Below are 18,039 nucleotides of genomic sequence, written 5' to 3'. Positions count from 1 at the left end.
ACACGTACGGAAACTAACAAAAAGTAATCAACTCCACAACAAACGGCAATCAACTCATTCTCATTCTACAAGTGCAGATCTGCACTGTTTAGTGCATTTACAGATTCGATGTTTATATAGGATTATTAAATATTGAAATTTATAATAAACATTTAAAACCATCTCCTTTGAATATCTTAATAGGTCCAAATACAATCTAGTTGTACGACAATGTCCCAGAGCATCTTCAAAGTAATTCTTCCGTGCGGCTGCACACAGTCACCTATGGCACTTCATTTCACTGATTTTCACTCAGTTTGATCTCTGTTCTAGACCTGGACCCACAATTGGAGAGCTGGCAGCCCGTTAAGAATTCTCTTCTCCTTATTTCTGTATTGGCAACAGACATCCAGGATATTTCTCAATGTATTTACTCTTTCGGGATTTAATTATGAGCAGAACTGCATAAATAAAATGCATTTGTAACCAATAAAGTATAACTGCTTGTCTGAAATTAATGTTTTTGCACTAAATGTAATGTGAACACAGAAGATATGGATGTTCGTCACCTGTGGTTTGGAGTTTTCACACAGGATGCGTCATAACATCCTATTAGTATTTCATGAAATGCTTGAAGTATTTATTTTAAGAAAAAGTGTCACATTTATATAAAAGCCTGTTCATGCCATAAATAAATAAAAAGGTAATAGCAACTTTTTATCTTGAAACGTTGTCTCTTGAAATCATCTATCAAAATTATCTATCAACTAGCTCTTCTTTTCTTTTTTTTTGTGGTGGAAAAACTGAATTGTGAAATGTAAAAAAAATCGTGAAGAAAACAAATGCAAGAGAAGAATTGTCAGAAGTAAACTCAGAATTGTGAGGAAAAAAAGCCTCACAATTCTGACCTTTTTTGTCAAAATTGCGAAAAAGCGAAATCCAAATTGGGAGATGCAATTACACTTTATTTTTATTCCATGGAAACAGGCTTTCATATATTTTAACCCAAAATAGAAAATAAAAATATGTTTGCATAAAGAAAATTCAACTTTTTTTTTTCTTTTTCATTGTGACATTAATTTAATGACTATTAAGAACAATTTGCACTTAAAATACTAAGTTTTCAATTTAAATCTGCATAAAAGCAGTACAACATACTTGATACAATATGATATATATTTCATAATGTAAATAATATATCAATATTTTTTCCGTGTTACCACATTTCCGTCATGAGAATGACATTTTATTTAAATTAAGATAATGGCAATTACGCAGAAAAGTGCTTAATAGTAATGTAAATAATGTTAGAATGCAAAAAAAAAAGAAAATTAATTTTCTTAATATAATATAATATAATATAATATAATATAATATAATATAATATAATATAATATAATATAATATAATATAATATAATATAATATAATATAATATAATACCAATTTTTTTCTCTTGATTTTGGAGTAAAAATCAACCTGGACTTTTTAACGAACTTGGGATTTTTAAACACAAACCCCTAATACTGTTAACTATTTAGAAAAAAGAGAAGTAGCCTATCTTTTTAGACAGGGGTCAAAGGGCAGATCAAATCTGAGCACTCACAAAGATCTGATTGTGCTGCTGCAATTTCAAATACAAGCTTAAACATATCAAAAGAATCCAATTTCACTCCATTGTGACGATGACCAATCAGAAATGTTTCCCCTACTCGCCTCTCTTTAGACCTATTGACCTACATATCACATCTCGCCTTCGTCCTCTGCTGTCCAGTTTTCTCCCAGTGTAACGACCGTCTCACTTCACCTTGCTGACCCTTGACCCAAGATGTCACAGTTATGTGATGAGCTAACACAAGCACAGGTGTAGTGATGGTCAGATGGTTTACTGGTTGGCCTCCCTCTTGTCTTTGCTGGGCGATGGCTTCATGGCATCTTTTCCAGGCTTCCCATTGGCTGGGGAGGCAGCAGCAGTGGGTTCTATGGCGACTGCTGCGGCACGTTTGATTGGCTCGTCCGCTCTAGATCGCTCCTCTGGGCTGGGCTGGGAGGGCGGGGCCTGTTCTGAAGTGGGCGGGGATGTGAGCTCCTGCTGTAGCTTGTGAGTCTGAAGGAGGCGGAGCTGAACACGCAGTTCCAATATGGCCTCCTGTTCCTCGTGAATGGCCTGATTCAGATGAGTGTTTTTATTCTGCAGTGACACAAAAGAAAGACAAAGATGAGACTAATGCTAAATGCTAAGAAGCAAATAATATAATTAAGTAATTAGCCATTTACAGAAGCCAAGTGGCTCTGCACATTAAAACTGGCTTAAAACATAATCAACTTTCCTTTTCTTTTGTGATGCATATCAGAATGAAAACAATATATTTCTTGAGTGTAAAAAAAAAAAAGAAAAGTAGCATGGCACTTGAATCTGTCCATCAGAAGCTTTTTGAATGTGTTTACTTGAATTAATATATATACAGGTCCTTCTCAAAAAATTAGCATATTGTGATAAAGTTCATTATTTTCCATAATGTAATGTTAAAAATTAAACTTTCATATATTTTAGATTCATTGCACACCAACTGAAATATTTCAGGTCTTTTATTGTTTTAATACTGATGATTTTGGCATACAGCTCATGAAAACCCAAAATTCCTATTTCAAAAAATTAGCATATCATGAAAAGGTTCTCTAAACGAGCTATTAACCTAATCATCTGAATCAACTAATTAACTCTAAACACCTGCAAAAGATTCCTGAGGCTTTTAAAAACTCCCAGCCTGGTTCATTACTCAAAACCACAATCATGGGTAAGACTGCTGACCTGACTGCTGTCCAGAAGGCCATCATTGACACCCTCAAGCGAGAGGGTAAGACACAGAAAGAAATTTCTGAACGAATAGGCTGTTCCCAGAGTGCTGTATCAAGGCACCTCAGTGGGAAGTCTGTGGGAAGGAAAAAGTGTGGCAAAAAACGCTGCACAACGAGAAGAGGTGACCGGACCTGAGGAAGATTGTGGAGAAGGACCGATTCCAGACCTTGGGGGACCTGCGGAAGCAGTGGACTGAGTCTGGAGTAGAAACATCCAGAGCCACCGTGCACAGGCGTGTGCAGGAAATGGGCTACAGAGAAGCAGCACTGGACTGTTGCTCAGTGGTCCAAAGTACTTTTTTCGGATGAAAGCAAATTTTGCATGTCATTCAGAAATCAAGGTGCCAGATTCTGGAGGAAGACTGGGGAGAAGGAAATGCCAAAATGTCTGAAGTCCAGTGTCAAGTACCCACAGTCAGTGATGGTCTGGGGTGCCATGTCAGCTGCTGGTGTTGGTCCACTGTGTTTTATCAAGGGCAGGGTCAATGCAGCTAGCTATCAGGAGATTTTGGAGCACTTCATGCTTCCATCTGCTGAAAAGCTTTATGGAGATGAAGATTTTGTTTTTCAGCACGACCTGGCACCTGCTCACAGTGCCAAATCCACTGGTAAATGGTTTACTAACCATGGTATTACTGTGCTCAATTGGCCTGCCAACTCTCCTGACCTGAACCCCATAGAGAATCTGTGGGATATTGTGAAGAGAAAGTTGAGAGATGCAAGACCCAATGATGATGAGCTTAAGGCCGCTATCGAAGCATCCTGGGCCTCCATAACACCTCAGCAGTGCCACAGGCTGATTGCCTCCATGCCACGCCGCATTGAAGCAGTCATTTCTGCAAAAGGATTCCCGACCAAGTATTGAGTGCATAACTGAACATAATTATTTGAAGGTTGACTTTTTTTTTTTTATTAAAAACACTTTTCTTTTATTGGTCGCATGAAATATGCTAATTTTTTGAGATATTAATTTTGGGTTTTCATGAGCTGTATGCCAAAATCATCAGTATTAAAACAGTAAAAGACCTGAAATATTTCAGTTGGTGTGCAATGAATCTAAAATATACGAAAGTTTAATTTATATATATATAGTTGAACTTTATGTATTAGAATACCTATTTTTTTTGTACAATGTTAAACAAAACAATGTTTAATAAAAAATGACAAAAACACAACAAAATTACAATTTTTTTAAATTTAAATTATTTACTTTTTTAAACTAAAATTTAAATATAAACATTAAAATTCAAAATATTAATAAAAACGATACTACCTGACTGATTTTAAAATAACTTTATGCTGACTATTTTTCAGCAGTTTTTAACATGGTTTATCCAGTTAGATTTTAGAGCCGAATCTTTTTTTAAAAGATTCTTAAACTTAAAAAAGTTATTTTTTCTAAAGGACTCATTTAATAATAATAATAATAATAATAATAATAATAATGATTATCATTTTTATTATTAAAGGCAGGGTAGGTAATAAATGTATTAACAACTTTCTTCCAAATTTGTTTAAACTTTCTATATATATATCAATGCATAATTAAAATGTAAGTACTCTGATAAAAAGAGTATAAAAATCAAGTGACTCTAGACGTTTAATCTGTATTAAACACAGCTCATTATTTCCATTTCGGGACGAAACATAGGATTGGCTTAGGCGACTGTCACTATCTCGCAACCATGGCAACCACCCTTTTGCCACACATGACCTGCCCACTTGCGCGCGCACGTTTGATTTGAGGAATTCAAGAGGCACGGATCCTAGGAATACCAAAACAATGGCAGAGAAACAGCAAGCAAAATTCACAGTACCAGCCTATGCAGTTAGTGAAGGCAAACCAGGCAAAAAAAGGAAGACAGTAACAGTACAAGAAAAGGCAATGAACAAAAAGTCTTTGGATAAACAAAGAAATAAAACGCGAGTTAATATCGGCGTGGCTTTCCAGCGATGGCGAGAACTGAGGGAACTCAAGGGGCTGAAAAGTGACTCCTTGATGGCTTTATTTCTGCTGGACAGGTAAATCTTTCTTTTTGTATTTTGATCATACATATTTTTTTGTTTATTTTTTCATGAAGCATGTGTCATTAGCACACGTAGCTGCGTAATATAGCTAACATAACATTACTTAGAGAGCCGTAGTAGAGGCGATAAATAATCTATAGGAGCCCAGAAGGGAGGGGGTGGAGTGAATGGAAATAATGAGCTGTCTTTAAAACAGTCGTGAGAGGTCTACAGACACTCGATTTTTATACTTTCTTTTTCAGAGTACTTACATTTTAATTATGTATTGATATATAAATAAAGTTTAAACAAATTTGGAAAAAAAGTTTTTTATACTTTTTTTACCTACCCTACATTTAACTAATGTAATTCAGACAATGCAACAAAACAAGCACAAATAGGAAAGCTTGAAAAAGTTAACAGCATTAACTAAAAGGGTAGGACTCGGCAATGGTCAATTAAATTTGAACTTTGTAACATATGAACAAAGCTCTCACCTCTAGCTCTTCGTTCTGTTTCTGCAGGTCTTCTAGAATTATCTGCAGTTCCTCTTCATCTTCACTCTCGCTCTCGCTGTCTGATGAATACTCCTCTGTTTCACTGCGGCCCTGCTGACGGCTGTGTGTGTGTGTGTGTAATTTCAAGCAGAAAATGAACCAGAAAATGAGCCTTGAAGGGCAGAAGAGACTTTTAAAAAATGTTGCTTCCCACAGAAATCCCATGATTATGAACATGTATTATTATAATTAGCAACAAATTTGACCATTTTGCCTGTGTGTCGACTCTCACCTCTGTATATCTGCGATCTCCGCACGCAGTCGCTCAATTTCTTCTTTCTCTGTGGCAATTTGGCGACGCAGCACCTGCTCCAGTGATATCAGCTCCTCCTGCTCTGTTAGGATCTCATTCTCCTGCAGGGGGCGGTAGAGAAAACATCACCACTGAAAGAATCATCTGCTGCATCCAAATTCACAAGTGCACAAGTGCAAGTATGCAGCAACACTGCAGAGCAGAACTGCAACATGCTAAATGACAGAAAAAAGAGCCCTGTTTCACATGCTGCTTAGGTGTGCATGCACGCATCTGCACATTACGTGTTTCTGTAGGTTCATGTGTTAAAAAACGGGCTCTGGCGAATACTATGCAAAGTACCGTGATGCTTATAATTGACCAGCTGATTTGTTTATCTGTGTAACCGTTTCAGAGTCGAGCCAGCATCTGAAACACGAGCAGGTGGCCTCACCTGTGCCAGGAGAAGATTAATGACTTCCTCCTCGTTTTCAGACATCTCCTCCTTTGAAACGTCCTCTTTAGACAGGCTGGCGATCTCCTGCGCGATTTTAGTCTCACACTCCTGCAGATTCAGAGGGACAGAAAACAAACATCACGTGAGGAGGTTTCTAGAAGTGAGGCATGATAAACAATGGGCCGTGAAATCAATTTTATAGTTGCAAACATTTGTTTTCAGTGACCAGTTTCTTACTGACTCTGTTTGTTTATGATTTATAACTATGCTAAATGACATAGCTACTGTGAATTATAAATAAATAAACAACTAATAAAAACAACATTTTTCAAGTTTTTCTTTGATTAAAAATTCTAAAAGTAAATCTGATCTCTTTTAATTAAACATTTTTGATAAAGAATAAAAAAAGTTGTGGTTTTTGTTCACTCATTTCTCACTCTTCTTTCTGTTCTTTATCTCTAATATTCATTTTCATCTATTTTTATATAGAAATGCAGGGTAAAAAGAAAAAAAATTAAATAAATGAAACAATACAACAATGGGTGTACATGCTATTTTTGTGGTAAGTATAGGTTGACATATACACAATCATTGATTATTGTTGACATTACAATACTCAATCTATTTCTCGCACTATTTTAGAAACGTAAATGTAAATTCTTCCACATTGTGTATTTCCCATTATTTCTACCCAGTACCGCTCTCTTTCTATTTGTATTTTGAGTTGATAACATTTCCGACTTCAAATGTCACCATTATTCTTTCTGTAAGGAAAAGCCCATTTTTGTATTTGATGGTTCTTCACAGACAGACTCATTAGGAGATAGTGTGCTTGCTGATGTCTTGCCTGTCTCTTGGCCTCGCGGAGCTTGCGTTTGAGTGCGGTGACGATCCGCTGCACCTCCCAGAGTCTCTCCTCCTTGGACAGATCCTTCACACCGGCCTGCAGATCTCGGTGCAGACGGTTCAAGAGGAACTCCTGCAGAAAAACACATGCAAATCACTAGTGATGCACTGAAATCACCTTTTACTGAAACTGAAATAGAAGAAGTTACCATTTACAGCTAATATAATGTTTATTTTACAATGAAATAATCTACCAATGCATAATAAACATTTCAAATAAAAACTGGGTATACAAACATTTAATTTGCATGTAAAACTAGAATTCGCTTTCTGTTCCAATTCGTCGTTGAAATATAAACATTAACAAAATCAAGTTTTCAACAGATTTATTTAAACACATATTAAATAAAACATCACTAACAGGTTAAGTTAAACGTATAATAATAGATAAGTATAATATGTGCCATTGGAGAACCGCTATTTAAACGTTACTGTTTTTGGTCAATGATTTCAGTTCTCCAAAACCATTTCGGCTGAAACCGAAAATGCGGTTTTTATTTTTTGCTCTTTCTGTGACATTTTTTGGTGTCCGAAATTTCACTGACTCACAAACAAGACCTCTACAAATCTTAGCTATCCTAGAGCAAATGAGGCTGTTTTTCTTGTTGCTTTGACTTTTTCCCTGAGAAAAAGACCTCAGTCTTTACTAGATGAAATCTCAAACTGTGTTCAGCAATCTGCAATCAAAGTCCGAGATTTTAATATGAATTTGTGTCTTATTCCTTCAACAGGTTTTTATGAGAAACATCTAAGACAAAGCTGATACATCTAATTAACAAAATTGAGAACGTTTCTCACAAAGAGCAACCTCTGAGTCTTTAAATGTAGTGTTACTGTTATCTTGTTGAAGTCATGTGACAGCAGCTACAGATTCACACACATCAGGACTGTTTTTGTTTCCAGTCTCTCCTCACTCACAAAGTATGGATTCATCTCCTGTTTTGAATATCACACGCATTTCCTTGTTCTAGGGCCACATTTGCCTTTGACACAATAAAACAAATTATTTTATGTAAAACATAAAACTAAACTTTGTCCATCATACAGCTTCCTCTTCCAGGTAAATCATACGATCTGGATCTCAAAATGACAAAAATGGCATGTAGAGATGCATTATTCCTTACACAAAAATATAATCCCATCATCTTTTGATGAAGTTTTGGGTTGAACTCTGAACTATGAGCCAGGTTTGTGAGATTGATCCACTTCTTTTATTTTATAGCTGAATTGTGTCAGTGCTGTGTTTCCCACCTGTCTGCGGATCTCTTCTTTAATGCTCTCCTGGGTCTCAGGTAGGGTTGGCATGGTGGCCATATTGGACCAACGCAGGGGATGGACGACCGGCTTCAGAACCACATCACCGAACAGCTCACGGACGTGAGTGAAAAACACGTACAGCACACGATTCCCGATCTACAAACCAGAGAGCAAAGATCTGATTCGGTCTCATACAGGAATGGTGAACCACTGTTTATGGGAGGTAAATATATAGTTATTGCCCAATCATATTCTCCCCTGTTCTCTGCACTATTTGTGGTCCTCTCTCAAATGAGGGCATGAGGGTACCTCTATCCTCCATGAGTCCTGAGAGACTATAAAGTAGGAAAACCTTCAGTCTGAGAGCAGAAATGCATCCAAAACCATACACTGAAACACCATCAATGATGATAAGGCCAGGCTTAATTTCACTCACTTCTTTACTATCTACTTCCATCCAGGGTACAAAATTCACTTTTTGCAAATACTTGAATATTTACAAAATATGGCACATGGAAAAAGGGCCAGTATTGTTCATGATATTTAAGAAAGATTATGAATACAAGAAACAAATTAGTGATAATAGTATAAAACAATCCTTGCTAATAGTTGGAAAACTCAAAAAATAATGCTTTGATTTAATTCAAATTTTATAAGAGTATAAATGTAATCAAATCAACCTACATTTATTACTTAAAAAAAAAAAACTGAATATTTACAAAATATTGCAAATGGAAAACACCCAATGTTATTCATGATATTTGCTCGTCTAATCTTTTTTTCTTTTTTTTTTTAGCAACTCATGCTAATTTTTGGAAAATAAAAACCAGATTTATCATATAAAGAACTAAAAATGCTGTAAATAAGGATTTTTTTTTTTTTTTTTTTTACAAATTAGATTTATCTGATTGGCACTATGATAATAAAAAATATATATCCTTCTATAGAACTAAAACATTTTATAAAAATATTACATCATTTTTTTATACAAATGTATTAAAATCCTAAATTATTTCAGCATGATGAAAAAGAAGATTTGATTAATATATAATAAATTTTCAGATAGACATGCCACTACTAGTGCTGAACAACCCATATCCCATCAAGCCATGGGTCATCACCTGTATATCACAGACTCACCTGTACGGTGGGATTGAGCACAATAGAGATGTTCTGGATGTTCATCTTGGTGTCAGTCTCGCGGGCGATGACGTGGTCCATGTGAGTGATGAGCCAGGCCAGGAGGAGTCTGCTCCCCGCGGGAACCTCCCCCAGGAGCCTCTGAAACTCCTGCAGTTTCTCTGCCTCGCTGGGCCGCCCGCAGGCCTCCTCGAAACGCTGCACCAGCTCTTTACCCACCAGGTTATCAGGCAGCTCTCGCAGGAACTGCTTCAACAGACTGGCCACTGTGTGAGGATCATACTCCTCCAGACACGGACACTCCTCACGGTCGTACGCTGCTTTCAGCTCGTCAACCTTTGACTTCATACCTGCAGGAACAACATGGGGGCAAACTGATTTACATGGGGGCAATGATTAGGACTTTTCCATGCAGACAAAACTAAATTTGGCAAAGGGCATGTGTTTGTTGTCTGTTCAGATATGCGTGAGGTTAGAGCACCAGTGAAGGGAGTTATTATATGGTTATTGAATTAAACATCATAAATAGAAAGTGGACCAAAATGCTATCAAAAGTGGACCAAAAAGCGATCCAAGCCCACTTTTAAGGTAGGAACAATTAAAAAAAAATGTTTTTTTTGAGAATTGAGAAAATAAAAATGGTTGGTAAAAAAAAAAAGGAAATTCATCAGTCACTTTGTCTAATGGTAACACTGCCATCCCTTAAAATAAGATTAAAGGAATATTATCTGTGATTTTTAGCTTAATGTTAACTCACTCATTTTTTATAAAGTATATTATATGTACATTAACAGTCTGTTTTTAATCATTTTGATTAAAATTATATTAATGTGTCAATACATTATATATTGTTCAGCATTTCTACTAATTATAATAATAAATTACATTTTGTGCAAGTTACAATTATTGAGTGCAATAACTGAAAACATCCCAGAATACTCTTTAAATAAACAAACATGAGAATTCAGTTCACAGGAAGTAGAAGAGGGCAGTACCAGAGACACGATAGATGCCTTCACATTTCATGCCGTAGCTCTCGATGTAGTCCACACACTCTCTGAAGACGGCCGGGAGCTGTATCCCATCATACAGCGCCGTTCTCCTCACCGCTTCCGCTAAAGGCGCTCCGAAGATCGGCCGGAATGTCACAACTGTCTCTGCGACAACGGGTTCGGGCTCGGCACTGGGCTTTTTCTTCTTCTTCTTCTCTTTCCACTGTTTCACCACGTCCGCTGCCGTCAGGTCTTTGGACTTCTTGTCTTTAGCCTTCTCTTCTTTAGGCCCCTTCTCCTTCACTTTGAATTCTTTTTCTTTCTTCTTGGAGAAACTGGGCTTCTTGAAGACGTGGATACCCTTGGAGCGCTTCATCTTAGACGGGCTCTCGGCCTCATCTGCAGAACTGTCCTCCTGGAACGCAGCGTATCCCTCGGCTAAAGGGAGAGGAGATAAAAAAGAAGAGATAAGGTGAAGAGAAGAGAAGAGAAGAGAAGAGAAGAGAAGAGAAGAGAAGAGAAGAGAAGAGAAGAGAAGAGAAGAGAAGAGAAGAGAAGAGAAGAGAAGAGAAGAGAAGAGAGATCTTCCAATACCTGATGCTAAAAAGAAACAGTCCTATTAACGTCTGTGCAATTTTTACTGTCCCATCGTCTGTGTCTCTCAAGGTTAGGTGAGACTGAAACTAGCAGAACGAAACGAGGGCAAGAGAAAGACACTAAAAACTGCTCTAAAGAGGTCACCTTACATTTTAGCGATATCCCCCTGTGCCAGCTGTTTTTTTTAGTGATCCATTTCCTTGTCCTGACACTGACTCACTAACGCGGCTCTGACCCTAACAGCCAGCGTTCATGACCGGCCCCTCCTATAACACACCTACAGGGATGGACAGGGTGTGTCTTTAAAAGATCCATCACTTCCTGCTTGTGTGCATTAGGCTGCTGCTGAGAGGCTAAATATAGTGGCAGGAAAATAACAAATTCACTCTGAAGCTGCACAGAAACTGGAACATGTGCACATTGAGGGCAGAAGTCCATACTATCAACTAGAGCAGGCTTTTACAGTTAAAAACAACATCTCACTAGCCCTTTGGTGATATTTCATGTTTAAAATACCCTTCAAAATTATATATTACAGTATAACAATGTTAAAATCTTTTACAAATTAAAAATGACTATTTTAAAATGTAATTTATTTCTGTGATACAATGCTGAATTTTCAGCATCGTTACTCCAGTCTTCAGTGTCACACATGATCCTTCAGAAATCATTCTAATATGCTGATTTGCTGTTAAAAAATGCTTGTTAACAATGCTGAAAAAGGCTTCAAATTTCCGTTTAAATCGTGATATATTCTTCAGGATTCTTTGATGAATAAAGAGTTGAAACAGCATTTGTTTGACACATAAATCTTTTGTAACATTATAAATGTCTTTACTTAAATTTTTGATCAATTTATTGCATCCTTGTTGAATAAAAGTATTAATTTCTTTCAATAAAAGACATACTGACCCCAATGTTTGAATGGTAGTTTGGGTCAGTCATATTAATATATTGTGAATACTGGTTCTGCCCCATTACAAACTTGCGTCATACAGATTTCTGTACACAAAAGATTCAGGGATATCTTGTGCAAACATCTACAGTGGCTCTAAAAGGAATTTAGACACTCAATGTTTGAATATGATGGCATGAAATAATAAATATTTAAATCAAGAGCAGCGCAAATGCTACACAGGATTTAAACTGAACAAATGTCTTTGTTTAATGTTTTGCATGAAACAGGATAGTTATAGTTATAGTTAATTAAAACTAAAAACAGAAAAAGAAATAGAATAAACTTTATCTGAAATGTAAACCCATTTTATTTCAGCTAATTATCAAGGCAATAACTCTCATTAACATTTAGCTACTAAATGAACTGTATTTAAAACAAATATATTGTTACACAGTTATACAGTAAAAAACAAAACAAAATAAAAAAATAATAATAAATTTTATATATATATATATATATATTTAACATATTTCAAAAAAGCAATAATACTGACAAAAAATTTAGAAATTTAAGAAAACATAAAACCTATAATAGTATCTCAATGATACCAAAATAACACTGGCATGAAAAGTGTTCTAGTGGTTTCTTTATTTACAATAACGTTATATCTTGTGATCTTATGCAACAATATTCAAGTCTTTACTCAGATGCAAGTGTCAATATAAGGGCATTGTTGAGTGTAAATACATAGTGTGTGAGTGTGTTTATCTTACTGCGTTTCTCCTTCTTCTTAAACTTGTTCTTCTTCTTGTTGTGCTCCTTTTCATCATCCGATGCCACATCGGGCGGCTCATGGTGGTGTCCGTCGTGAGGGGGTGAGGGGTCGCCCGTGCGGTACAGACCTGGGAACTTAGTGGGGCTGATCTCTTCAGAGCTCGGGGTACGAGCCACGCCCCCTGGATGCTCCGCCCTCCTCTGCTCCACAGGGCTGCTACTGGGTGGGAGGAAGCACTCTGTCATCTCTGCGCTGCGCTGCTATTGGCTCCTCGCAGCTCGATGTCCTGGGATTGGATGTTGGCTCTGATGACACGTCACCTCTCCATATCACCTGAGAGAGAAAAACAGACATTTTTCTAATTTTCACATTTTAAATCCCATTTCAGAATGGCAGTTTGTTATGTCGCCTTTGCTGAAGATCATTTTGCAGACATTATGCCCTCATGGCAGCAGTGTGTATTGTAAACAGCAGTGTTCTTACATCAGATTGTTGTCCGATTAGATCTTACAATAGTTAACATTTAAATAAATGATCATGATGTCTCTCAAAACCCATTATGTAAACTCTGTTTGAATTAATGAGTGATGTTTATATCAGATAATATACAGCCTAATCACTGTCCTCTAGTGACCAAAACCTTGTGAATTTTCTGTCACCACAGTAAAAATGGTTTTATTGGCCGAGAAGTACAAACTGGAACAAACCAGACAAAGCTTTAAATAAACTTCCTTTTATATTTAGACAGTAAATATGGTAATTTATGAGTTCATGATAACTTTAAGCTTAGTTTAATTCCATAACAAAAGTCTCCAATCAATAACTAACAACTTACATCAATAATATTTATGTTGGTACTAGGTGTCAAATAACATGGACATTAGTTTTTTTCCCCACAGTTTTAATAATCTTTATTATTTTATTAGATTTTTTTTTTTTGCTATTCTAAACAAATGTAAACTATTAAGATAATTAAAAAGTACATCTAAAAGAATCCTACTTTACAATAAATAATAATTTTAGATTAACGTCCCACAAATGACGTTTAATGTCACCTTCACATTTATGTGTTTTACAAAATGTGGGCCCTCCCCTGCCACATCCAAAAATAAATAAATAAATAAATCCAAATAAAAATAAAAAACCCGTAAGAAATCAGATTTCATAGAGAACAGAGTTACACGGTTTTAACTCACACACTCGAAGCGATTTAACTGTATTTTGACAGACCATGAAGAAACTATGTTCTCGATTTAGGAGCAGAATAAATCTCTCCTGACAGCAGCGATTTCATTGAATGAAAACACAAGCCAGACCATATATGACAGAATACCTACAAAACGTGTTAAAACAATACATGAACCTCACTTAAAAGATGCTTTGGCAATGAGAAAAAAACATATGATACCATCAGCGCTTATAACATAACATTTAAATGTAACGTAACTTACATAAAGGTAGATTCTTAACCTAGCATGCTTGCTAACGAACCTCGGATTTTATGGACAAATACAACCTTACAAACTATTAAAAGACAAAACACTGCATGAGCGAGAAAATACACCATATTTCCGACCAAATCTTAGAGAACAAGTAGAAATATTTAAAAAAAAGAATCCGTTCACAAACCCTCTATGATCAATGTAACAGCTGCACTTCCTGTAGCTTGTTTACGTCCCGTCTGACACGCGCGCATGCGCAGATGGAGCCACCATGAATTATGGGAGCTCTAGTTTGAGATTTCTGCACTTACCACCTGTTTACATAGGTTTCATCTTATCAATATGAGGAATTTCTGAGGATATTAATTTACATGACAAATTAAAATATCCACGAAAGTATTATGTTTTGCATATTAATTTTCTACATTATTTTCAGTAGGTTATATGAGCCGATAAGGCCAGCAGATGAAGCTGTTGAGCCACAGATCAATAGTGCAGTGTTACAGTTGAAGGAACGTCAGAAGAGTTTATTCATATTTATGATAGGGGAAAAACGTTCCCTATTAACAAAAGCAGCCCTTCCTGGATGATCTTCATCTGGTTAGGTCATTTCAGGGGATTGCTGTGATATCACTTTCATGAGTCAGCATTATCATTTTGTTTAAGGTTGTGCAACTTATTATCTGATATGCCTGATAAGAATTTGGTCATATTTTATGGCATCCATCATAAAACTGAAGCAGAACATGCTTCAGAACACTCAACTGAGTCAGTGGTTACTGTTAGTGAACTGATCATTTAATTTAATTTAAAAAAATAAACGGAACACTTAACAACACAATGTAACCCACAAGTGTTCATTTTATTTCCCTTTAGTTCCCTTTATCATATAACCGACTTGGCAGCTAGCTGAAATAAAATAAGTATAAATTATATTTTATTTTATTGCAGGTATACCATTTGTTCTCTTTCTTTCTTTGTTTCTTCTGGTTTTGGTTTGACTGGTACAAATCCAATGTCTGCTCATAACAAAATTCTGCCTTGATAAGAAGATAATTAAAATTCAGCATTTAGTATTCAATTGTTGTTTGTTTTTTGCTCAAAATTGCTTTCACACTATCTTGACCTTTGAACCTTTTTTTCCATCTTGATGAAACCACATGACAATAAAACATGTTAAGAGCATCTGGCAGTAACAATGTTTTTCTTCACTGCATTCGGCCAAACAGATTTCAAAAATTCATGACAGCTGTGGTGGGAGATGAGGACTCTGTGTAATATAACAACCTGGAGATTCTTTCTTCCTTGGATTTATTAGATGCCACAGCCAGAACATTGTTCAACATTGTTCAACATACACAACTACACATTTGTTTTTCTTGACTTCTGTTGTTATCATACTGAGAACTATCTTTGAGGGGAAACCAGCGGTGGTCCTGAACATTTCCTAAGGCAAAAATACTTTTTAAAACTACAACTAAAGTACAACATAGCATAGCCTCTGATTAGCATGCATTTATATTGTATGTGTTAGAGCAGCTTTGACATTATCATAACCTATTTTGTGTTGTGAGTTTAAAGCGACATGAGGGTAGAAAGACGATAGCAGAATTGACATAAATGATGGATTTGATGTAAAATAACTTTATTCGTTTTAATAACCTAAATAGTTTTTAATTAGCTGAATAAAAATTAGCCGAAACAGGTCAGAACAGATGTAGAGAAATGTAGCAGTGCATCACTTGCTCAACAATGTATGCTCTGCAGTGAATGGGTGCCGTCAGAATAAGAGTCCAAACAGCTGATCAAAACATCACAATAATCCACAAGTTATCCACACCACTCCAGTCCATCTATCTTGTGTTAAGTGGAAAAACTGAATGTATTTCAAGAGAAAATTCCATCAAGAAATTCCTTTTTTTTTTTTACTTTTAATTACTTTAAACTGTTGCTTCTGGCTAAAATATGAGAGTCATCTACCCTTGATAATGCTTTCTCCAGTGAAAAAGTTGTCTGGTCTGAACCAGGAGGGAAAGATGCACAGATCAAGTATACTGCCCTTACAAAAGGAAAATATATTTACCAATACATTTCTTAAAATATATTGTGATATATTGTAATATATTATTTTCCCTTTTTATTTTCTAATATATTATATATTTGAATACACTGAATAATATATTGATGATACATATATTATATAATATATTGCAAAATATACAAATGATTGCCGCTTTCAATATATTGCAGTATGTTGGAAAAAATAAATATTAAATCCCATATATAAGAATATATGCCTATACATGATATTTTACAATATACTGCAATATATTTTTGTTTCATAAGGGTGTTCACAAGAGAAAACAGTCCAAAACAGTTCTAAACAGATATGGTGGACATATTAATAATTTCAAATATCCTAATACCCTTTGCTTAAAGTTTAGAAAAAGCAAAAAAGCTTTGTGCTTATTAGCAGGCATGTCCGAAAGGCACCATGAAATATATTATGACCTTGAATGCAGTTTTAGAAGAACAATATGCATATGTATATATATATATATATGTATATATATAGTAGTAGTAGTAGACTTCATGGGGCAACCGTTTCCCAAAGATTTTCACTGCATATTCATTTCTGTAAATGCTTTTTCTTTTTGCAAAAAAGTTGACATCATTTTCTGTGATAATTTACAGCATGTCATAGATCCTGTGCATAGAGGTCCAGCTGTGTTAAATATGCATTTATGTACACTTAAAAACAATTTTCACTTTAAAAACATGGGTAGTAAATTTCACAATTATTTAACAAAGTAACATAAAGTAACACTTTGTATTAAGCATGACGTTTTGAAATAGTAGTAGCATTTTCTTGTTAAACATAACCTAACTATCTGTTCATTTTTATAAGATGAATATGAATATTTAACTCTTCAATTGGTAATGTGTTATGTGTTGCTAATAAGTTGCATTTGCTAAGCGTGGTTAAACTTGTTTCTGAGGCTGTCGATTTAGAAGTTTGCACAATAATAGTATGCTCATTTTTCCAAGCCTACATACATAATCACTGAAACATGTCTGGAGCTTGTGCATGAGTGGAGTTATGTAACACGTTCCTCGTTTTCTTTTTATGAGCAGAACAATGTGCAGTTCCCAATATTAGCTGTCTTATCCTCTGTGATAACAGCTGGGACAAATGAAGGATAAGCTTGCGCTGATTACACTGTTAAAGGCATGTTTAGTTTCAGGTTTGGGTTTATCTGTGTGCCAAACCTCAGGTTAAGATCAGTCATGAATACACAGGTTCATGCAAATGCAGCGTGCTATTACTGCAAGAGGATTTCAGTGTAAATTCACACTCCAAGTCTACACACCATGTAATCTCACTGAGATATAAAAATCACAAGTGAGCTCTCTTTAATATCTCCCAGAAAGCAATACAATGAAATTGACATTAAATACCCTTAGATGTTATATGTAATAGTAAAGATCTCAACAATATGATTTGCCAAGATACCAAGGCCTTATTCAAAAATCAGGCATCTCAATATGACCTCCACCATTTCTCAAATAATCTATCCACATTTATTTTATTTCAACAATTGACTTACAATTCATTTTTATCTTTTCAAAGGAATTTTCTGAGAAACTAAAAACATATTCTTAAAGAAGTAATTTTCCAAATTTGTTTGCTCATCAGAACAGATTTGAAGAAATGTAGCATTATGTGACTTGCTCACTATGCATCCTCTGCAGTGAATGGGTGCCGTCAGAATGAGAGTCCAAACACCTGATAAAACATCACAATAATCCACAAGCAATCCACACCACTCTAATCCATCAATTAATGCCTTGTGAAGCAAAAAGCTGTTTCTAAGAAGCAAATCCATCAAGACATTTTTTAAGCAACTTCAAACAGCTGATAAAAATATACTTCTTGGATGG

General features: G+C 35.6%; 1 protein-coding gene across 1 annotated transcript; it reads right to left on the bottom strand.

Moving 5' to 3' along the window:
• Nucleotides 1-1,376: 1,376 nt before the first annotated feature.
• On the bottom strand, nucleotides 1,377-14,370 carry LOC132096013 (ralA-binding protein 1-like). Its single transcript, XM_059501125.1, has 10 exons — nucleotides 14,285-14,370; nucleotides 12,654-12,988; nucleotides 10,389-10,823; nucleotides 9,394-9,743; nucleotides 8,248-8,409; nucleotides 6,938-7,069; nucleotides 6,088-6,198; nucleotides 5,634-5,755; nucleotides 5,342-5,462; nucleotides 1,377-2,169 (listed from the first exon to the last, which is right to left on the bottom strand). Exons 2-10 carry the CDS (start codon nucleotides 12,898-12,900, stop codon nucleotides 1,864-1,866), a joined length of 1,986 nt encoding a protein of 661 aa, XP_059357108.1. The 5' UTR covers nucleotides 12,901-12,988; nucleotides 14,285-14,370; the 3' UTR covers nucleotides 1,377-1,863.
• Between the last annotated feature and the right edge of the window lie 3,669 nt (nucleotides 14,371-18,039).

This window comes from Carassius carassius, chromosome 20 (assembly GCF_963082965.1).
Source record: "Carassius carassius chromosome 20, fCarCar2.1, whole genome shotgun sequence".
NCBI lineage: Eukaryota > Metazoa > Chordata > Actinopteri > Cypriniformes > Cyprinidae > Carassius > Carassius carassius.
This window is presented reverse-complemented; position numbering and strand designations above follow the sequence as displayed.

Coding starts and splice junctions, on each gene's coding strand:
- LOC132096013 (XM_059501125.1), bottom strand. CDS start 12,900: ATGACAGAGTGCTTCCTCCCACCCAGTAGCAGCCCTGTGGAGCAGAGG. Junction 7,070..8,247: donor AAGAAGAGATCCGCAGACAG/GTGGGAAACACA, acceptor GTTTTTCTGCAG/GAGTTCCTCTTGAACCGTCT. Junction 2,170..5,341: donor AACAGAACGAAGAGCTAGAG/GTGAGAGCTTTG, acceptor GTGTCACTGCAG/AATAAAAACACTCATCTGAA.